The sequence below is a fragment of the Gigantopelta aegis genome, chromosome 9, assembly GCF_016097555.1.
Source record: "Gigantopelta aegis isolate Gae_Host chromosome 9, Gae_host_genome, whole genome shotgun sequence".
Taxonomy (NCBI): Eukaryota; Metazoa; Mollusca; class Gastropoda; order Neomphalida; family Peltospiridae; genus Gigantopelta; species Gigantopelta aegis.
Window position 1 is genome coordinate 43,737,915 of NC_054707.1, and position 25,140 is coordinate 43,763,054.

General features: G+C 38.9%; 1 protein-coding gene across 1 annotated transcript in view; it reads right to left on the reverse strand.

Moving 5' to 3' along the window:
• LOC121381590 (PDF receptor-like) overlaps positions 1 to 25,140 on the reverse strand; it is a 53,511-nt gene that overhangs the window by 12,528 nt on the left and 15,843 nt on the right. The window contains exons 3-7 of the mRNA XM_041510925.1: positions 24,716 to 24,879; positions 22,142 to 22,245; positions 10,704 to 10,869; positions 6,729 to 6,885; positions 1,207 to 1,267 (exon numbers count right to left, since the gene is read on the reverse strand). Of these exons, the coding sequence (XP_041366859.1) occupies positions 1,207 to 1,267; positions 6,729 to 6,885; positions 10,704 to 10,869; positions 22,142 to 22,245; positions 24,716 to 24,879 (652 nt within the window). The remainder of the gene's footprint in view (positions 1 to 1,206; positions 1,268 to 6,728; positions 6,886 to 10,703; positions 10,870 to 22,141; positions 22,246 to 24,715; positions 24,880 to 25,140) is intronic.

Here is a 25,140-nt window from a genome sequence, read left to right on the forward strand (position 1 = left end):
TATTCGCCTGACTTGGCCCCAATAGAGAACGGCTGGGACGAATTAGGCAGGAGAAATCGGGATAACTATGCCCCTCCGGCCAACCTTCATGATCTGGGTCAACTTCTTATGGCAGAGTGGCAGGCCATTCCCCAAGAGTTCTTCAGACGTCTGATCAACAGCATGAGGCAACGATGTGTCGAGTGTATTCGCGCCAGGGGTGGATTCACACACTATTAAACGAATGTTCTAATGTGTAAAATCCATGTTTCACAACCTTCAACTTTTGACAGCATGTCATGTGACTTTCTTGTATACAGTGACGTTTATTTGTGGTTTTTTGTAAATATGGAACACTAAATAAAAAAAATTGTGTAGTTTACATCATCAATCTAAACTTATTTGGTTATAAATTTTTGACCCTTAAATTCTTTTGAGTAGTATATTATCGACTAACAGAGACTTTTTGACGACTGTAATTACATATCAAATATATTTTTAGTGGCTATATATTAAACGTGTTTCTGATCGTTCTAATATTTGTACTAGGTTAAATTGTATTTTATTTCCTAAAAAAGATTTTTTCATACGTACGAAATTATTTGAAGACAAAATCCAGTTTGGGCTTCTTGCGAATATTAAGACGACCAGAAACACATTGAATATACAGACACTGATATTCTAAACAAGGAAATATATTTAATATGTAAGTTTAATCAAAGAAATATTTTATTAGTCGGAAACATCTCTTACAATGCAGCAAACTCGGGAATGTCCCTTTAAGCAGAGTCGAAACGGGGCACAAAATGGTTAACAGTTTGTTCTTTTATATAATGGTTTTGCAGGAACACGTTAATTTTATTATCGTAACACGGTGTCTTTAAACGTGACGAATTTAGCACCAGTGTTATATAAACAACATGGTAAGTGGAGTGTGACGTCATAATCGCTACCAAAACCTCCTGTACATGATTCCGCGCGTGGCATTAACAGCTTCTTCCTCGAGTACAAGTAAACCAAGTAAATGAGATTATAACTGACAGTGTATTGTATTGAATTACAGCAGTCGAGTGATAACGAGAAACAGGTCCATAATCATATGACGTAATTAACTGTTTACTGACTGTAAACAATAATATTAAGATAAAGCTTGTGGAGAATTCGGTCGTCACATCACCTTTATGGCTAAACGCGGTAAATGACCGCAAATACTGAAGGAGTCCTTACCGTACACTGTGCGTCTGCGTCAGAACTATCACCCACACCAGTGTATCAACCATCGGTAAACCTGGAAGAAGCATATTTACATGTAGACATTTATTACTATATCAGAACTATCACCCACACCAGTGTATCAACCGTCGGTAAACCTGGAAGAAGCATATTTACATGTAGACATTTATTACTATATCAGAACTATCACCCACACCAGTGTATCAACCATCGGTAAACCTGGAAGAAGCATATTTACATGTAGACATTTATTACTATATCAGAACTATCACCCACACCAGTGTATCAACCATCGGTAAACCTGGAAGAAGCATATTTACATGTAGACATTTATTACTACATCAGAACTATCACTCACATCAGTGTATCAACCATCGGTAACACCTGGAAGAAGCATATTTACATGTAGACATTTATTACTATATCAGAACTATCACCCACACCAGTGTATCAACCGTCGGTAAACCTGGAAGAAGCATATTTACATGTAGACATTTATTACTATATCAGAACTATCACCCACACCAGTGTATCAACCATCGGTAAATCTGCAAGAAGCATATTTACATGTAGTCATTAATTACGATATCAGAACTATCACCCACACAGTGTATCAACCGTTGGTAAATCTGCAAGAAGCATATTTACATGTAATCATTTATTATTTCTGTGATAATGGAATGTACCCTCTCCTGGGAAATGCCTACTGGACTAGCAATATGACGCTCAGTCATTCGCCGGTCTGTCATCACCATATCGTGGAGTCTCTGGATCATGTCTGGTGTTGCTAACGTGGCAGGCCTCCCAGGATGGCGATTGTCTTCAAGGCTCTCCCTGCCACGCTTATAAACTCTGCTGCCACCCTTTTTACGGTGGCATAGGAAGGTGCATCCTTCCCTAGTGTTATACTCATATCCTCACGGATGGCTTTTGGTGTTAAGCCATTTTCTGCAAGTACTTGGTCACTGCACGTTTTCAAGTTTGTCCATTTTCCAAGAGTCACAGACACCGACTTATTTCACTCGCTCGTAATTACCTCTAAATTTTTGTGGATGTACCTCTATGCCATCCTGTAATGTCCACGGCAAAATCTGTCACTAGTAATGTAATTCCTTCTACGTGTGGTTCAGAAGTAGTCAGTCAGCCCTCATATTGGATGGTATAACTCTTGTGACTGAGTCACGAATCTCAAACGTTATCTCCAACCTGATTCGTTCGTTTATTCATTTGTAGTTATTTTCGTGATTATTTGCATTTAACATTCTGGGCACACACTTGAGATATCTGGACTGTCTTTCCAGGACAGAGGCTTAGTGAGAGAGAAGTCGGAATTGTGGCCATACACCTACCCACTGAGTCTGGGTAGGAGCCGGTACCGGGAGGCGAACCCAGTACCTACCAGTCTTATGTCTGATGGCTTAACTACTACATCACTGAGGCCGGTTGTTCAACATAATATATGTGTTGAAGACGATATTTATTTGCAACGGGTCATCTCTTACATCAGTGTGTAAGGAAAATATATGACCACACAAATACAGACAGACACAGATGGAAAGAGAGCGGAGACAGTGAGAAGAGCGAGAGAATAACACAATCATAAACACGACATTATAAAATAAATAACAGGTACACTTACAGAATGTATAATGTACTGAACTAAAAAAAACAAGAAATCACACGTGTTGTCGGTTTGCCTTTCATCCGTATTTAATTTTATTTCTAAAGAAAGCTGTAGATTAACTATAAATACCGTTTCAAGATTTCAACAGCAAATTTTAAAAAATGTTCCAAATATTCTATACAATGTTTTATTTCGCAAAGTTATGCACTAAAGAATCTTTACTTTAGAACGCGAGAACGTTTTAATTCATAATCGAACATATTATTATAGTCCAGTTGACATTCTGTAAGAATCACAATGATGATGAACGTACTGAACTAAAACGTGGTCGTTTATGGTAGACCGCGCTCCGCAGTCTGCGAACTTAAAACATGTTGATTTAGTAAGAAACACTTTTATCACCTCTCTTTTGTTGTTTCAAAAATCGTACGCTATGCAGCGCACAGTTTGCACGCCAGTGAGGATGTAAAATAATTCTTAATGGACCCTAACGGAACTATCTTAATTTTATTTATAGCATGGTAATGAAAGACTTCAATAAATGGCAGATCAATTAAGATCGCGGGTGAGAAGATATGGCCACTTTGGTATAGTGCTGTTTGGCACTCAGAACATGGTACTGAAGAAAACACACTTTTAAATAGTTTGTAATGGAGCAGAATTTCCCTTTATCAAGAGAATCGCATAAAGGAATATTTATTTCTGTTTTTTAAATTTCTGTTTTCCTAAAATATATCTTAAATAATATAGTAACTTATAGTATTTTACGAAAGAAGCATTTCAACATTTTTGTATGGGAATTTCATGATATTGGTTTTGATAAAAAAAAAAAAAATCGTCAACTGATGTTAATTGAATGTATTTTAAGAAGCAGTGGAATGCGTGAAGTGATTTCTTCAAAATAAATTAATACAATTCCGTAAACATATTTTGGGCGTAGCGATAAAATATGCACACAAAATACGTTTCTATTTTGGATCGTTGCATTTCACTAATTTACGTAAGTAAGTTATTTATGTATATATGCTGTTAAAATAACTATTCTTTTCATCCATGTATATATTTTTACCTCAGTTACATTTTAGCCCTAATAGTTTAGAAAATACGTTTTACGTATTGACTGTCGTCATTTTGATTTTTTCTTATTCTAATCAGGTTTTACATAGGCGTACGGACTCCCATTTGTGTGTGTGTGTGTTTGGGGGTGGGGGGGGGGGGGGGGGGGGGGGGGGGGGGGGGGGGGGGGGGGGGTGGCAGGCCGAATTTTGCCCGAATTAAAAACAAGCCCATATCTGGAAACAACATTTATTCATATTAATGTTATTGACACACGGCTATATAGGTAGTACTAAACCAAATAACTTCCGGCTGGGTCAAAGTTCGAGGTTCACCCAACTTTTTTGATATAGAAGTTAACACCACAAGTCCAGTGATTGGTGATAACTGTAAGTGTGTTGGTTGTAAACAAATTAGTTTCATCTGGGCAAACAATGTATGCAATTTTATTTCATCTAGTACCACTGTGTCAAGTAGCCTTGTGCTTGAAAAATGTATGGGGTACCTACAAAAAAGTACTCAAATTCTGTGCGGAACTAGGGTAGTCATAGACGCTGCCAGTTATCTCTGAACTTTTTTTCTGATTCAAGAGTATTTATGTCAGAGCCGGTTTAAGGATCCGCAGGGCCTGTATCACACATAACTGACCTGGGGAAAATAAATGTACACATCACCGACCCCCCCCCCCCCCCCCCCCGAAGCGCGGGGACCGTTGCACGTGCTACATGTGCTACTAGGATAAACCGGCTCTGGTTTATGTTGATTGATACGCTGCAGGTAGGAGGTTTAGCCACATATGTTACTATTGTCTTCTATGATTTTGTAGCCTACACCCTATAAGGTTGCAAACGAATCACTACGCGTTTTTACATGGGCTACAACTACAACTGACAGAATGTAAGGATTTGCTTCAAACTGGGGGTGTCTCCCCCTCTCCCCGCCTCGTACGCTTATGACATTTTATATCGGGTACATCCAAATTCATAATGTCACAATGAAACAACAAAAAAACCCACCACACCAAAAAAACCCAAGTGTTAACGTTTAACAAATTGTCAAAAATCCAAAATGAAATATATATTGTTTTCAAATTATACAACTTTCTATAACTGTAAAATAGTTGTCCACGCCCATTTTCATATATAGTGGACATGATCAGATGTGGTTGTCATCCCTCCGTATAATGTATAGCTAACTCGTTCTTTCTCTCTGCTGTTTCCTTAGTTTTTTCTCTTTCTTAAATATTTCATTTATTACATTTCTGTCATCGTGGCTTATACAATATTTGTATTTGTAAAATGTAGGGACATGCCTTAACATAGCCTTAACATAGCCCTTTGGCTGTCGCCACTTTATGGGCTACTCTTTTCGATTAGCAGCAAGGGATCTTTTATATGCACTACCCCATACACAGGATAGCACATACCACGGCCTTTGATGTACCAGTCGTGGTGCACTGGCTGGAGCGAGTAATAGCCCAATGGGCTCACTGACGGAGATCGATCCCAAACTGACCGCGCATCGAGCGAGCGCTTTACCACTGGGCTACGTCTCGCCCACATCAAATATAATTATAATATGTTTTACTGGTCAGTATTTTACATTGCATCTAGTGATATTGGAGATGTCTGTTGATGGGATACTGAATTAATTTTTAATTTCGGAAATGAATCTTGAAATTGTACGAAATCTGCTTAATATATATATAGTCTGTTATAAAAAATAATAATAATAATAAAAAATTGAATATTAGCACGTTAGATTTTGAAAATATGTCTTTATAAGCCTTTTGTGTGTGTTCATAAAATTAAAATAAGTAGTGATATTCATCTCCAATATCATTTCTGCACAGTGTACACAATCTGTTTTCGACGGGAGTGCTAGTCCAGCGTTCTGTTTCTATAGACAAATAATGATTGCATGTTCTTAATTTCAGGACAGTCGACGACAGCTTTTCAGGTAAATTAATAATAAAATGTTTAAAATTTAAAGTTTGTTTACAAATCAATTATATTTTGCCTTTATATGTTGACTGGATGTTGTTATGCAGGGTGTGTACCATTTATTTTACATTTTCCGGTAAATAATATATTTTATATCCCACGTGAAATAAATTTGATAATAACTGGTAACTGGTTTATTATCCTCTATGCCGATTAAACGTAAAACAAGCATAAACTTTATATTAGGAGCAACTTCCATTTATACGAAATACGTACACGTATACGTAAATATTTACGTAATCCACAACAGCGGTCCACCCGCGCACGCATACGGAGTTACATAAATGAAATCTATTCAACCCATTACTTAACTGGAATCTACTTTACTCATTACATAAATGGAATCTACTCAACCCATTACTTAACTGGAATCTACTTTACTCATTACATAAATGAAATCTACTCAACCCATTACTTAACTGGAATCTACTTTACTTATTGCATAAATGGAATCTACTCAACCCATTACTTAACTGGAATCTACTTTACTCATTGCATAAATGGAATCTACTTTACTCCTTTGCATAGAAAGTGATTGTTACGGATTACGAATACGTACACGTATACGCATATGGATTAGACAAAATTAATTTGCGCCTCGTCAGTGTACTGTGAAACAGAACAGAACTACCTCCCCCATTACAGTCGTACGTGAACTCGTGTCTTCTGTTTATTGGTATATTTAGTATATAAAATAATCATTTCGAAGGTAGGTAGGATGGGGATGATCATATTAGCCATACTTTTGTGTTTGCACAGACATTTATAAAACGCACACATGTATATAACCAAACAAACATGAATATATTTTGCTATAGAGAAAATGTACTCACCCCATCCTAAAGCGTAGAATATTGCATAATTGGGTTTTCCCGAGAACACAGACACTGCGATCATGTTGTGCAAATATAATCCCTCTATAAACATCCACATGAATTTCACTGTTTTACTATACTCCAAAAGAGCGTACAGTATTTCACAAAACACGGGCTGAAATGAAGACACAACATACACAATTAGATTTAGCTTCGTCAAGAATTCTAATAGAACTCATTTAAAACCTCACAGAAAGAGGAAGAAGTAGCAAAAGTACCTGTGTAAGTTCGCTGGGTTGATACTTGTCAAATATCAAGAGAGAGCGAGAGAGAGAGAGAGAGAGAGAGAGAGAGAGAGAGAGAGAGAGAGAGAGAAGAGAGATGGAGAGAGGAGGAGAGAGAGAGAGAGAGAGAGAGAGAGAGAGAGAGAGAGGGAGATCGGAGAGAGAGACAGAGGGGGACAGGGAGGAAGAGACAGACAGAGAACAGATGAGAGAAGAGAGAGGAGAGAGACGAGAGAGAGATGAGAGAGAGAGAAGAGAGAGAGAGGGAAAGAGAGAGAAGAGAGAGGGGTAGAAAGAGATAGGGAGGAGAGAGAGAGAGGAGAGAGAGAGAGAGAGAGAGAGAGAGAGAGAGAGAGAGAGAGAGAGGGGAGAGAGACAGAGACAGAGAAGAGGGAGGGAGAGAGAGACAGAGAGACACACACTCTCACACAGCGACACACACAGAGACACACACACAGCGAGACAGAGACAGAGACAAAAACCGACAGTGACTGATCAGCCAATGATGGTTAACGGGGGGGGGGGGGGGGGGGGGGGTGTTCCATACATAAGGCATAATATTACTAATAGTCGATTTCATACTATATTCAGTGATTAAAATATATATTCCCATGAATTACGATCACGAATTAAAAAAAAAAAAAATATATATATATATATATATTATCACGAAAGTTTATTTCTCATAAATGGCAATAGACAGAATTTCCGTTTGTTGTGATTTTAATCTAAGGCTTTCTTTCTCCGTGATTTACAGTCTCTATGACGCATCCCCGGAAGAAGCAATTTCCCCACAACCATTAAAAGAAGACGTTAATGTGTGTCAAGAATGAATTTCAATCTCAGAATAGTTTTAATCGTCTGAGGCGCGAATACCGATAAACTAGCAATTGACAGATGTTTTGAAATAGTTTTCAGAAAAGAAAAAAAAAAGATTCGTTTGTGTAACATTATGGTCCGTGTATTGTCTCCATATGCTTTCAGGAACTGTTCTTGCATGGAGCGACAGCGAGACTTTCTATACTTTAGATGCGGACCTCTGAAAATTGCGCGAACAATCGTTCCTATTTTTCATTCGCGCAATGCATTTAGGACATGATTTGCTTGGTCATAATGGGTCATGCAAAATGAAATGGGTTACCTGGATTTTAGTTTGCGTAACTCATAAATAGGATTTCACAAATTTTCAATTCTCACAGGGATGAGATATAGTTTTGATCTCAAAAGTTAAGGTTTATTTTGCTTAACGAGACCACTAGAGCAATGTGTGTGTGTGTGTGTCTCTCTCTCTCTCTCTCTCTCTCTCTCTCTCTCTCTCTCTCTCTCTCTCTGTGTGTGTGTGTGTGTGTGTTTGTGTGTGTGTGTGTGTTTGTGTGTGTGTGTCTCTCTGTGTGTGTGTTTGTCAATCTAATTAAAATTAGCTCTACTGGGTCTACCAGTAGATCTAACAGTATGTGTGGACTCCCATGTCCAGGTGACATTTCATCTATAAATAACAATTTAAATATCGACCAATTACACTTCGCCTTTTATAGAGCGTTATTCGGGAGTATACAAATTCTAAAAATATCTGGCGAGACTATTTATGCAATAGACGAACTTGTTGGTCTATTTCAACATTGAAAAAACAGGGGGAAAAGTGCAGTAATAAACTATCGATTGTATACTAGTGTAAACAGATTTTATGGCTATACTATCACGTTTTGTTTTTCGTCTAGAAACGAATTTTATATAAAATTTTATATTGCAGTTAGTTTCGGCATACTTCGTAATTCACCCGAATCATTTCGTATACCCTCGACATAATCCTGAATGTTTTCAAATTCTTTTCAAATCACTGGCATGATTTTGCAAGTAAGGTTTTGATTGGTCAAATGAAAGGTCAACTGGACATGAGCTCCAACGGGCTGCTGTTAGATCCACATGTAATAGTGGAGCTAATTTTAATTAGATTGTGTGTTTGTGTGTGTGTGTGTGTGTGTGTCTCTCTCTCTGTATGTGTGTGTGTGTGTGTGTGTGTGTGTGTGTCTGGGTGTGTCTGTCTGTGTGTGTCTCTCTATATCTGTCTCTCTCTCTGTGTGTGTCTCTCTCCGTCTCTCTCTCTCTCTCTCTCTCTCTCTCCTCTCATCTCTCTCTCCTCCCTCTCTCTCCCCGCTCCTCTCTCCTCTCTCTCTCTCGCCCTCCCTCTCCCTCCCCCTCTCTCTCTCTCTCTCTCTCTCTCTCTCTCTCTGTGTCTCTCTCTGTGTGTGTGTGTGTGTCTGTGTGTGTGTTTGTTCGTGCGTGTGCGTGCATCTTTGGGCGGGTGCGCGTCCACAAACGCATTGACCTTGATTTAATTTATTGTAATACTTCGTGATGTAAACATTCCAAACAATATTGTTTGTCAATTATTAAGCAGTACTTCCGTTTCCGGAAACATCGCCATCACTGTTGCCACAAATCATTATTGGGTGCTAAAACTAACCGTTATAAAATGATGAGATCGGGAATTGTTATTACTTCTTTCAGCTGCCACTTAACCTGACACAAACACATAAAAAATCACAACGGAAACAGGTCCAGTCACTACTTCCGGGTTAATTAGGTACACGTATTGTCACTGCCGGGGATAACAGTGCGACTGCGCTAAAGACTTGGTAAGATTATGCAGCGCTGACATCGTCAAGGTCTTCTGAGACGTAGGACTACGATTCCTTACAATACCCTAAAGACATGCCCCCACACCCAATATAACATTACAAATAGTAGAGCATGGTGTTTATAAAGAATAAACCAAGCAGCAGAACATATCGAAAACACCAACTTATTAACCACTGCATACAATTGAAGAAGTAGGAGTTGGTCTTATTAAATTGGGATGTCTAAAGGGTGGCACACGTTAACCTGTCAGGGACACTAACAGCCATAAAGCCGGCCTTGAACACAACCATCTTCACAGAACAATATTTTATTCTATTTATGTATGTATTTCTGGATCAGCCCTTATTTCACACCAGTCAGGTTTAGCGGCGTGTTCAGACGGTTGAGCACTCGCGATCAATTCAGCATGAACCACCAAGCAATATTCATAGCGAACGCCCGCCCTGCTGAACACGCTACGTATCTTTATTTGTTTCCGTTTTGTAAGATTTATAATGTCGGTAGATCTCGGTATATTATGTATTATAGGACCAGCAGATACCCCATTTTGCCCACTGGGACACACAACATGTATTTATTTGTTTAGATTGTGTAACAACATTTTATAACAATAGGGCCTACAATACACATGCTGCATCTGTAAATACATATAAGCTAATAACATTCTAAAAATAAAATATGTAACGGATAAATAAGTCTAATTCGCTAGATCTCAGAATGTATCAATAGATATGGGCATTCGGCGTAACATTGGGACTTCTGTAATAACACAGTGCAAAGGTTACATCTGTAATTATACATAAGTTATAATAAACTGTGTAATGGATAGATCGGTAAAATTCAGTAGACCTCGGTATAGATCGGTAGATTCCGTCACTCACCGTGTCAGTAATTGCGTTACTGCTGCCAATAGTGGCGACCGCCACCTACGCCGCCCCCCTCCCCCGGACGTGTGCGCCACGTACTGGTTGATATACTGTAGGACTTATGTAATAACACAATGCATCATAAACTGTGTAATGTATAGATCGGTAGATCTCGGTATAGATCGGTAGATTCCGTCACTCACCGTGTCAGTAATTGCGTTACTGCTGCCACTGGCGGCGCCCGCCACCTGGCCCCCGGACATGCGCGCCACGTACTGGTTGATGTACTGAGTGAGCTGGATGAGCATCTGCACGATGAGGGCCAGGAACAGGTTCTTGTGGATCCGAGTCCGATGACACTTCAGACTCCTGCAACAAAGAAGACACTGAAGGTGGCGCCACACGATACGAGTGTTATGTACAAGAACAGGCGACTGTGACAAGACAAACATTTCTATTTTATTGGTTGATGTGCAATCGGCTATTCTCGTTCGAAGCAGTCGTATCGTGTGACGTCGCATTAAGACGTTAATAACCGACATACCATACCAACTACATGGACTTTTCTCATTAACCACCGACAACTAACCATTAACCCCTGCCTTTGACATATAAGACCACCATACTGACTTCTCTCAGTAACCACCGACAACTAACCATTAACCCTTGCCGTTGACAAACAGCCCAGATAACTTAGGTTTGTGTGTCCAGAACCACGTGCTTGAACCTTAACTGGACATAAGCACTAACTAGTTTAAATGAAATGAACCACATGTGAATTATTCAGTGGGTCGGGGGGCGGGGGGGGGGGGGGTGCTCAGCTAGACATATATATTCCATCACAATTAAACAAGTTTATTTAATTCGACCAGCATTATTTTGTTCTTCGGAGACCAAATAATCATGGCAATATTATGGTGTATTTATTTACTTATTTGTTGTTTTTGTTTATTTTTATTTTTTGTTTATTTTGGGTGGGTTTCTTGGACTTTTTAAAGGTTTTTTTTTCTAGCTTTTTAGGGGGTGGGGAGGGGTAATTTGCAAATCAGAAAAACGCTCAAAGTACGCTTGGAATGTCTGTGAACCGTTTTAAATATGTACTATTTTACCGCTGAGGTAATCACCAGTGAGGGGTCAGCTCGCCTGCCCCAACTAAATATTTGATCAATTCCTGCTAGTTAATGAAATGGCCCAGGTGTTATTCGCCATCAACGGAACCCTCCAGGGTATGATAAATAAACCAACACGCAACTCCCACACTAGTTAATGAGATTGTTCATAGCTCGATCACTGTGGATGAACCACTTCAATCACACACTACACTATACTGCTCATAAATATCACTAATACTTACATATTCCATAGATATAAATAATCTATTTCATTGAGAAAATTGTTCTAAACGGTTCGTTATTGGCCGTTAATTAACCAAAGGGTATACAATTACTGTTCGATAAACATAAATAATGTGAATAATAAAAAAACTGCAAAGCATTAACACTCATTATTTCCTGCTAATTAATATATCGATATAAAGGACAGTCCGGTAGCTATGGACTGTATTGCCAAAACATGCAGTAAACCATTATTATTCTAATTATGACTACGTGCACAGTGCAATTATGTACCTTTATTATAATCGACTTCACGAACAAGCGCCACGCCCCACCGCGCCCCACAACCATACGCCACCACCATATCCCCTACCCCGGCATGCCGCCTCATTGTTTCGAGGTTAAGGATGTTAGGTGTTATAATACAAAACAAACTCCAAGATATTTGGCATAAAGTAGCAGACCTCTTACCTCAAATTAGTACATTTAATTGGACGATTAATCGATCAATAATCGATCGTTGTTTCGTAGGTGCAGACTGATCATCGATTACAACATAATGTTATATGTCAGACTCAACATATGACAGACATTCGGACAAATTCCTTATTTATGCCTCACTTTGTGTATAGGAAAACATTTCAACAACAATAATATAATAATACAGAAATACAAGTACACAAACCACTCCTTTGGAGTTATGACATACTTTGGAACTGTTAAAAGAACTCAAATCTGCTATCGGAAATATGTAAAATGTTTTGTATTTACAAGAAATAAAATTTAAAAACATAAATTATACATGTACACGTCCACTAATGTTTCAGGCACGCCCACCTTGCAACCCCCCACCACCACCCCCCACCCCAACAAAGATTCCAAGAAAGATTTGTCCTTGGCATAACAGAAGAACCCATATTTCCGAGAGTTCAGATGTATATCTCACAACGGTGATGTAAATGTAACAACAATCGTATTATCTGTAAAATCAATTTGTTTACCAGGGGAAATGGGACGTGGCGCCTTTAATACCTATTAATCATGGGTTCTTAACTTTCACATGGATAACACGTTTTAAGTAGTGGCAAACAGATTTGTTGACATTTTAATATTCTAATACCAATAGCAACAAAATACATTTAGAATTTTTTTTTAAAGAAAGAAACCATTTATGTGATTATGTTAAAATACTATAGAGGACCTAATTGTGTCTTAACGACGCAGGGCTGGTAATAAAGAGAAGCCGGTGGAAAGCCTAATGAATTTCAAGGAACGTACAGAACATGTTTTAATGGAACACAATCGATATGTTTCTTCGATGTATGTTTCATTAAATGACAAAATACGAAACAGACAGCTGGCTCCATTAAATGCAGTTTATATCTGTAAAGGTCAGTGGGACCCAGTTTCGTATCAGGAAGTAGTTTTTGTAGAATCAATGGAATACCTTCTTAATATTATTCAAAGAGGCCAACCACAGTTAAAATAAATGATTTATATACATGAGTGCGTGCATGCGTGTATTAATACGTATGCACATACATACATACATACATACATACACACATACACACATACACACACATACATACATACATACATACATACATACATACATACATACATACATACATCATACATCCATCAATACCTACCCCCAAGGCCACACACATATATATATTTACATTTCACAATATTTCATTTCAACTTATTTTCGTGCTTATATCCAATTAAGGTTCAAGCAGGCTGTTCTGAGCACACACCTCAGCTATCTGGGCTGTCTTTTCAGGACACTGGGTTACTGTTTAGTAGTTAGTAAGAGAGAAGTGGGTGTAGTGGTCGTACACCTACCCTTTGTCGTTAAAACTCGCTCTTGGTGGGAGACGGTACCGGGTTGCGAACCTAGTACCTACCAGCCTTATGTCCGATGGCATAACCACGACACCACCGAGGCCGGTGTTTTTTTAAAATAATAAAACCTAAACATGAGTCATGCCTGCAATATATAAGCACTTGTTGTGTGAAATGTCCAGTGATTGGCACCTGAATAACTGAGTATCTAAAGAGAGACACAGTGGCAATCATTAGCGGATGTTGTACCTCTTAGGTCATGATTCCCTGCCACAACAGGCAGGAGTGAGCTACTATTGTTGTGAAACCCAAACACTTAGCAAGAGGGGGTCCAAAGTGGGGTCAGTGAGCTACTATTGTTGTGAAACCCCAAACACTTAGCAAGAGGGGGTCCAAAGTGGGGTCAGTGAGCTACTATTGATGTGAAACCCCAAACACTTAGCAAGAGAGGGTCCAAAGTGGGGTCAGTGAGCTACTATTGATGTGAAACCCCAAACACTTAGCAAGAGAGGGTCCAAAGTGGGGTCAGTGGGGTGATGTGAAACCCCTACTATTGATGTGTGAAACCCCAAACACTTAGCAACAGGGGGTCCAAAGTGGGGTCAGTGAGCTACTATTGATGTGAAACCCCAAACACTTAGCAAGAGGGGGTCCAAAGTGGGGTCAGTGAGCTACTATTGATGTGAAACCCCAAACACTTAGCAAGAGGGGGTCCAAAGTGGGGTCAGTGAGCTACTATTGTTGTGAAACCCCAAACACTTAGCAAGAGGGGGTCCAAAGTGGGGTCAGTGAGCTACTATTGATGTGAAACCCCAAACACTTAGCAAGAGAGGGTCCAAAGTGGGGTCAGTGAGCTACTATTGATTGTGTGAAGTGAGCTACCCCAAACACTTAGCAAGAGGGGGTCCAAAGTGGGGTCAGTGAGCTACTATTGGTGTGAAACCCCAAACACTTAGCAACAGGGGGTCCAAAGTGGGGTCAGTGAGCAACTATTGTTGTGAAACCCCAAACACTTAGCAAGAGAGGGTTCAAAGTGGGGTCAGTGAGCTACTATTGTTGTGAAACCCCAAACACTTAGCAAGAGGGAGTCCAAAGTGGGGTCAGTGAGCTACTATTGTTGTGAAACCCAAAACACTTAGCAAGAGAGGGTCCAAAGTGGGGTCAGTGTACAGAAGGCCACACCCTCCTTGTTCGTTCTACAGTCGGCTATTTTTGGTGTATAAAAATTACTCTTTTTCATGTTCACATGCTCCCGACCCCCCTCCCCATCCCCGGAGGACATTTGCAACTTGGTGTTTGGTTTTCGATCTGAAATATTTCACTACCCCCTCCCCCATGTTCCTCACTTTGGACTGTAGTTAACTACTGCAGATAATTGAACTTAATTCTAAGGTACGCTCTGAAATCTCATGGATTCCATTTTAAAGTGACGGCTTAAACAGGTTAAGGTTGCATCAACGTATTAAAAAATTGCTTACAGCCAATTTGGAACCACTTATTTGCGTTTTTATTTTATTCTATTAATATGTTTTTTTTCATCTGCATTTAATTGCTGGGATGTGAAAAATGTCTACCAATTATAAGTAATCCAGCGGTGAATACAAAGCCATGTGTATCGATCTCGCCCTGGCCCATGATGGATTATGCCATAGAAGAGTCTCGTTACTGTCTTCCCGTGATAAACAGACCTCTTCAGCGCCAGGTCAAGGTATTTGTGCTATTTCATAACACGGTATCGGGTTATAACACTGCTATTGTTAGACTAATTGCAAGTGCTATTCCTCAAAGCAGTACTGCCCCCCCCCCCCCTCCCGCTTCTATGCCCTTAAGCAGCTCATCCCCCATTTCCAGATCAGTGGTCATCAAGAGGTAACCCGTAGACTATAGAAGAAGGGGAAATCGTTTAATAGCCTTTGCCTGTTGTTAAGTATATATATATATATATATATATACAATCGAACCTGGTCTAACGGTCACCTGTACATAACAGTGACCTGCCTATATCGGCCACTATAAATCCTCCCAATGCATTTCCTTCCTTATTTGACCTGTACATAACGGTCACCTGTCCATAACGGCCAGCGGTCACTATTTTTCACCCAAAATCACAGGTTGAACCTACTATAACGGTCACAAGATGATCGTCGTGAAGACGTGTTTTGGTTTATTTTTTGTTCCTGGTTATGTCTTTACTTTTTCAATCATCTAAAAAATTATGTATGTATGTATGTATGGTCAGATGTCGGGAATTAATGTGCTTATATCAATTTAATGTTCAAGCACGCTCGTTGCGAGCACGATTTCTGACTAGGGCCAGAAACTGTGCTCACAACGAGAGGGGTGGGGGTAGAGTTTTATTAAAGAAAAATAATAATAAAAAAATAAAAAATAATAAAAACGTTTATTCAAATGATTAGATAAAAATACTAATTAATGGTTAAATAAACTTTATTTACAAGGAAGTTAAAAAGTGTTTATACAAAGGGTTAAAAAGGGTTTCTACAAATGATTACGTAAAAAGTAGAATATTGACAATAAAATATGTCTGGTTAATCTGGTATTTATGTCGGAGGAGAGTAGACGGGAAGGTCTGCCCCATTTTTAATTCAATTCCCTAGACAAAAATTATAAATTAAATGTGTTTATATGGCCATGTTTGTAGCTTTGGGTTTATTTTCCGTCAAAGTAAAGTTCCATTGTAATTCTCTGATCGTAATTGAAAAACAAACGGACACTCAATAGCTTCCGTGACACGTAGTTACTGGTGGTGTAATTCGATTGGTTCTCAGCAACCTCACTGAACAGTAGACGACTTTCCATTAGCTGTACATAATGTCATCGGTATATATGGTCACTCTATTGAGTCTCGAGAAACAAAACAAATGAGGTGTTATGTTAAATGTCTGATTGTTTCTAGCCAGATATGAGTGGTAAATAAACATGAAATACTGAAGGCGGCGGTCATTAAAGATGCCCTGTGTTAGGATTATTTAATGACTCATGATCTTATTCAGCTGTAATCAACGGTTATACTCCACTGAAGGATTAGCGGGGACATGAAACAAACGAATGACTTAAACATGCCACATGGGTAATAACCTTCAATTAAAGAAAATATCTTCTGCAAGTCAATGTCAGTGTTTGTCAGTGTTTGCGAAATGTATTAACGAAACAGAGAATCGACGTTATTAACAAATCTGAGAAAGTGCGCGAAAGATCGCCGATCATTTTGGTGTAGGACGTTCTATTTTAAAAAGGAAAGCTGATGGTCTGTCCGATTTAAAGTAAAGTTTGTTTTATTTAACGACGCCGCTAGAGCACATTGATTTTTATTCTTATCATCGGCTATTGGACGTCAAACATATGGTCATTCTGACACTGTTTTTAGAGGAAACCCGCTGTCGCCACATAGGCTACTCTTTTTTACGACAGGCAGCAAGGGATCTTTTATTTGCGCTTCCCACAGGCAGGATAGCATACACCATGGCCTTTGTTGAACCAGTTATGGATCACTGGTCGGTGCAAGTGGTTTACACCTACCCATTGAGCCTTGCGGAGCACTCACTCAGGGTTTGGAGTCAGTATCTCGATTAAAAATCCCATGCCTCGACTGGGATCCGAACCCAGTACCTACCAGTCTGTAGACCGATGGCCTGCCACGACGCCACCGAGGCCGGTCCGTCTGGCCGATTTTGACAATAATGTTTCATTCGAAAGAAAAAGGCAGAAGAAAGCAACAGGCAATGATGACATAAACAAGCGTGTGAATAGTTTAAAAATGCGACAGTTGTGATATGTTTTAATATATGGGTTCTAATTTTGAACCTGTATATAAGGGTCACCTGTCTATAACGGCCATTTTTGTCATGTCCCTTGGGTGGCCGTTATATACAGGTTTGACTATATACATACATACATACATATATATATATATATATATATATATATATATATATATATATATATATATATATATATATATATATTATAAATATATGTGTGTGTATGTGTATGTGTATGTGTATGCGTATGCGTATGCGTATGCGTATGCGTATGTATATATATATATATATATATATATATATATATATATATATATATATATATATATATATATATATATATATAAATATATGTGTGTGTATGTGTATGTGTATGCGTATGCGTATGTATATATATATATATATATATATATATATATATATATATATATATATATATATAAATTTGTGTGTGTATGTGTATGCGTATGCGTATGCGTATGCGTATGCGTATGCGTATGTGTATGTATATATATATATATATATATATATATATATATATATGAATAGAAAATCCTTCTATGTTGCTGGCACCTCTCCTCTAAAGTAGCAAGGGGGCTTGAGATAATATATTTTATATAAAGAAAAAGTCAGAAGCCTCCTTTAAAAGTCATATATCCCTCTTTAATTCAAATTTTCGCCTGTTCAGACTTCGTCAGGGAAATTTTAAAATTAAGCTAAAAGAAATCAAACCATCCTGCATAAAAACATGATTGAATTAACAAAAAAATAATAATAAAAAAATATATTCATGCAGGATGGTTTGATTTCTTTTAGCTTAGTTTTAAAATTTCCTTGATGAAGCCTGAACAGGCGAAAATTTGTATTAAAGAGGGATATATGACTTTTAAAAGAGGCTTCTGACTTGAAAATGGGAAGAATTTTGAAAATAGCAATTAGTGAGAAAAAAAAAGTTAATAGAATTAAAAATAAATAAATAAAAAGTTACAAGCCAAAAATAAAAAGAATTGACTGCTCGGTCGAATATTTATATAATTTGGAGCATTTTAGAAGAACAGTCCAAAAATAAAGAAGAGAAAGAAGAGAGTATTTAATAACATTTGTTAAAAAAAAAGAAGTGATTTCGACATAAAATTTTGAACGAAGGTCTAAAAGTTTAAAGTCCGATTTATATATCCACGTGAGTGGCCTCGTTAAGGCCGTTTTGTTCTTGAGGAGGTTGGCGCCTACGGAGACGAGATGAACTGCTTGCCGTTGAAGTGTGGCACAAGTTTCCTCCACCTGTGACCTAGCAGGGTTTTTGCTAGCTCGACGTAATGGATGCCGGCGATGATCTTGAGTACTCTGTGGACGGTGTTGTTGTCCATATCCCTGAAAAGGATTCCTTGTCTGTACAGACCCTCCCGGCGCGTCGTCACCACTAGGCAGAGCGTCCCATCTCGTAAGTCCGTATCGTGGATGGCCACCTCACTGCCGTCGGGGAAGCGCTTGAAACTTCCCTCTTGGATACCTCCCGGCAGTGAGCCCACGTGTGGTGTATCACCAACCAAGTACTTAGAGTACTGGCTCTTGATCTTGCTGACAGCGAGACTCCATGCGGCAAAGTCCCTGCCTCGGCCAGAGGCGGAAGGCCGTGCTTTGGCTGGCTGGTCACTCGGGGGAGTGACGGCCTTCCGTTTTGCAACACCAACTTCCTTGTTCGTCTCAACGGAGTTCCCCGTGGGTGGGGGTCTCGACGGAGTCGAACGTGAAGGTACAGGAACGGGAGAAGCCGGCCGGGGAGTCTCGCACATAGCAATGTTCAGCTTCTCTCCTGGCGTCGACTCGTCAGACTTCGCTTGCTGGGTTTCCTCAGCTGGCTTGTCCGGTTGGGCTAGGGGCGACGACGCAGAAGGGACCGCCGCTGGCGGTTGAGCCGCCAGCTATGTTCCTCCCTGTGCCGCCCCTGGCGCACGTTTCCTCTTCCTCGGTCCCCTTCCCTTCTTTTGTGGAGCAGAGTCGCCGTACACCAAAGTCACGGTTGCCCGTGACCCGGTGTACGCGACGCGGTACTCTATCAGCGTCCCATACGAAGCAATTAATCCCCCCAGGTGGGGGGGGGGGGGTGGTGTAACACGAGAGGACATGGAACAGCGTCCGTCTTCATCGCTAGCTCGAGGGAAAATGGTTTAGCCAAAATTTTAACCACTTGCAAATTTTATTAGCCTTTTTTTTAATTATTATTTTTAATTAGCCATTGGCTAATTTGGCTACCGACAGCGCAAGCCCTGGATGTTTTCAGTGTGTGTTTTGGGAAGGGGGTGTTAGGATAGAAATTACTCTTTGCCAACTTAACTGTACTTTTAAAAAGTGCTTCACCTATCGTTTATTCAGTTAAATAGTACAGTTGATTCTGTCAATGGGCATCTTCTTTGATCGGCCTTGAAGCTTGCAATTGATTGCTCGACACGGGAATCCCGTTACGCGTAAGCGCCTTCCTGGCGGATTAGCGGTCCCAGAAGATGTGGTAAAATTACCAAACACCAATTATGAGCAGATGACTGGTCCATTGTCAGGTATTTAGGAAGTGTTTTACCCGTCATAATCAGGTCAGGTCAGGTCATAGGGCTTTACGTGCCCATTCAGCCTGTCATAATGATTAGGTGTGCTCGATGTACTGGTACACAAGTTGTTTGCAAGAGGTAGTCGATTGCCACGCTCGTACTTGTGATACTTGTTTTTCTAAAGCACTTCAAATCAAGTCGTAGCGGCAATTGATTTAAGGCGCTTCCACGCTGTCAAAGCGCTTACTTTACGGACCAAGTAGTGTATATGTTACGAAGTTTAGTGTGCAAAATAACTCGTACAGGCATTAGAACACGATCACAAACGCATATACATATATGTATATATACATTTACACACACACACACACACACACACACACACACACACACACACACACACACACACACACACACACACACACACACAAACACACACACACACACACACACACGGGTTTCTAAACAAAGACATGAATTAAATAAGGAAGTTTCGTTACCAAAAAGGCTCTTTTTGTCTGAAACATCTTACAATCGAAGCAAACTCAGGACTGTCTCTTTAATACAATAGACCAGTATCGGTGGCGTCGTGGTTAGGCCATCGGTCTACAGGCTGGTAGGTACTGGGTTCGGATTCCAGTCGAGGCATGGGATTTTTAATCCAGATACCGACTCCCTGAGTGAAGGCTCAATGGGTAGGTGTAAACCACTTGCACCGACCAGTGATCCATAACTGGTTCAACAAAGACCATATTTTGTGCTATTCTGCCTGTGGGAAGCGCAAATAAAAGATCCCTTGCTGCCTATCGTAAAAGAGTAGCATATATGGCGACAGCAGGTTTCCTCTACAAAAGTGTCAGAATGACCATATGTTTGACGTCCAATAGCCGATGATAAGATAAAAAATCAATGCGCTCTAGTGGCGTCGTTAAATAAAACAAACTTTACTTTTTTATAGGTTCGAATTAGCAAAGCCTGTTTTTGTCGTTCACCCAATAACTCGAGAGTTAGAACACTGCTAGAGGGCGCTTATTGTTAAAAACTGTTAATTCCAAATTTCGGACGACCAATTGGTCGTTAAGTATGTCTAAAATACATTTAATTTTCTAAATCTGATGGCATAGATATTTAGTTTGATTATTTTGGAGCTTACTGATAACATTAAATGTATATATTTTGAACTAATACAGACGCTGCAAGAAGAAACCCGACACCCCTATTCAAAACAGTGTGTCCGCCGGTTTCCGATAGGGGTTTTGGGTTTCTTTGTGTAGCCATCTAGCTATTTTCTAACATATAAATTTTATACTATAAATAAACACGAAAAAGATCAACTTAAATGTCCGTGGTGTCCAATTTAAGAAAATGCGTGTTTGGCTACAGTCTGGTTGTCCAAAATGTCATCTGTTCCACAGAGTGCTGTCATTACAGCCGTATTCTCTCATGAAAACAGAGTACGGCTAGACGACACTGCAATACGTACACACATACTGAGAGAAGTAAATAAGAGATCACTTGATATCGCAGACAAAATACCAGTCGTTATGTCTGTACAAATACAAAGATGTGATGTGGGTCTGAATGTCAGTAATGTGAGACTGAATGTCAGTAATGTGAGATTGAATGTCAGTAATGTGAGATTGAATGTCAGTAATGTGAAATTGAATATCAGTAACGTAGGACTGAATGTCAGTAATGTGAGATTGAATGTCAATAGTGTGGGACTGAATGTCAATAATGTGGTTAGCTTCCTGTACTATGGATGAGGATTTTTTGCAGTAACTCTTTTCTGTTAAGTGTATTGGTAAAAAGGCTTTGTAAGTTCGGCCTATAGTGATTGGAGAATGATTCACTCACTTGAATTAACTGAATAAGCAATATAATGGTGATCACTACAGACCGACTTAGACCGACTATCTCCATGGTTACCGCGTGATTCACTCACTTGAAGTAACTGAATATGATGAGCGATATAATGGTGACCACTACAGACAGACTTAGACCGACTGTCTCCATGGTTACCGCGTGATTCACTCACCTGAAGTAACTGAATATGATGAGCGATATAATGGTGACCACTACAGACAGACTTAGACCGACTGTCTCCATGGTTACCGCGTGATTCACTCACCTGAAGTAACTGAATATGATGAGCGATATAATGGTGACCACTACAGACAGACTTAGACCGACAATCTCCATGGTTCTCGCGCTGTTGACCATATTCCGAAGAACCTGAAAAAAGTAGCAAAATGTGGATTTTTAACAGGACTGGATTTCAAAGGGTTGTCGATCAGGAACCTGATAAACGAGTTTAGATTAAATTAAAAGAAAATGTATTTTATGTGGAACCAGCAAGTCTTGTTTCCTAATCCGTTAGAGACATTTGTTCCTGTCTATAACAATGAACGGCACATACACATTAATTATGTTGGTTTGTACACTAAGTACTCCTCTTCAAATATCTAAATATTAAAATGTTTTAGAGTTTTGTTTTCAAAACATTTTAAGTTTAAACTCTCGTTCAGTTCTGCTTCTAATCTCATTGAACTTTAGGCTTAGTGCTGTACTATTATTTTGACATGCTATTTGAAAATATTGCTTCTATTACCTAACTAGTGAAGAGATTATACGAACAAGTACATTCCTCTTCTAACTGAGGATTAATATCTGATACTGATCCAGATTATGGTGTACATCTAGATTCTGATACTAATCCAGATCCTGATGTACATCTAGTCTGATACTGATCCAGATTCTGGTGTGTATCTAGATTCTGATACTGATCCAGATTCTGGTGTACATCTAGATTCTGATACTAATCCAGATCCTGATGTACATCTAGATTCTGATACTAATCCAGATTCTGGTGTACATCTAGATTCTGATACTAATCCAGATCCTGATGTACATCCAGTCTGATGCTGATCCAGATTCTGGTGTATATCTAGATTCTGATACTGATCCAGATTCTGGTGTACATCAAGTCTGATGCTGATCCAGATTCTGGTGTACATCTAGATTCTGATACTAATCCAGATTCTGGTGTACATCTAGATTCTGATACTGATCCAGATTCTGGTGTACATCTAGATTCTGATAATAATCCAGATCCTGATGTACATCTAGTCTGATGCTGATCCAGATTCTGGTGTATATTTAGATTCTGATACTGATCTAGATTCTGGTGTACATTACGTCTGATGCTGATCCAGATTCTGGTGTACATCTAGATTCTGATACTAATCCAGATTCTGGTGTACATCTAGATTCTGATACTGATCCAGATGCTGGTATACATCTAGATTCTGATACTAATCCAGATCCTGATGTACATCTAAATTCTGATACTAATCCAGATTCTGGTGTATATCTAGATTCTGATACTAATCCAGATCCTGATGTACCTCTAGATTCTGATACTAATCCAGATTCTGGTGTACATCTAGATTCTGATAATAATCCAGATCCTGATGTACATCTAGTCTGATACTGATCCAGATTCTGGTGTATATTTAGATTCTGATACTGATCTAGATTCTGGTGTACATCACGTCTGATGCTGATCCAGATTCTGGTGTACATCTAGATTCTGATACTAATCCAGATTCTGGTGTACATCTAGATTCTGATACTGATCCAGATGCTGGTGTACATCTAGATTCTGATACTAATCCAGATCCTGATGTACATCTAGATTCTGATACTAATCCAGATTCTGGTGTATATCTAGATTCTGATACTGATCCAGATTCTGGTGTACATCAAGTCTGATGCTGATCCAGATTCTGGTGTACATCTAGATTCTGATACTAATCCAGATTCTGGTGTACATCTAGATTCTGATACTGATCCAGATTCTGGTGTACATCTAGATTCTGATACTGATCCAGATTCTGGTGTACATCTAGATTCTGATACTGACCCAGATTCTGGTGTACATCTAGATTCTGATACTGATCCAGATTCTGGTGTACATCTAGATTCTGATACTAATCCAGATCCTGATGTACATCTAGTCTGATGCTGATCCAGATTCTGGTGTATATCTAGATTCTGATACTGATCCAGATTCTGGTGTACATCTAGATTCTGATACTAATCCAGATCCTGATGTACATCTAGTCTGATATATGATCCAGATACTAATAATATATATATATATATATATATATATATATATATATATATATATATATATATTTATTTATATATATGCCTCTATATTGAATTAATTTGTCCTGAGTTATATCCTTTGCCAAAATGACGTATGAAAAAATACTAATTAATATTAACTGAAGTCTGAATAGCATTTAAATAATTAATGCATTGCCATTATTATTAAAAACAACAACACATATATGTACATATAAATATGCGTTTAAAAATATTATTAATGATATTAATCAAGGCCACTGGCGTAGCCAGGAATTTGTGTGTGGGGGGGGGGGGGGGGGGGCAGCCCATATAATGTTTGTATGTATCTATGATTTTATAAAATTTAATAGTTTAAAAAAAAAAGTGGTTGTTTATTTATGAAACATATATATTTTATTGCATGTAATATACAAAATGATTGGATACAAGTTAATCAAATTATGATGCCTTCTTTTAATTCCCAATATAATAGTACGAACGGCAAAACCGTATTACAACATCAGGGCAGAATAGCAAAGTCGAATGGGTACACACACACAATACATACTAGTTTCTGCTCGGGTGATTTGTTTAAATAAAAGTCCTCCAGCATCTTCCTCCCTTCAGGCGTGTAGCACTCGAAGTAGTTGGTGTAGCCGTTCGGTAAACTGTAGTCCCCCGGCGTCCGCCCCTCCCAGCGCCCATCCGAACTACACCGCCTGTAGGCATAATCTGATAAAAAAAACATTTAAATAATAAAAATAGAAATCTCAAAAATAAAACATAATTCAAAAATGATTATTATTACCTGAAACTGATATAATTATGCAATTTGCATTTTTTGTTTTGTAATTAGAAAGTAAGGGGAAAATATGAAGGAAAAGAAAGAATGCACAAATGATTGAAAAAAGAATTTAGCTCAGTCGGTTGAGTGCTCGCTTGAGGTGCTTGTGTCGCATTCAGCTCATTGGTTTTTTTTTCGTTCCAACCAGT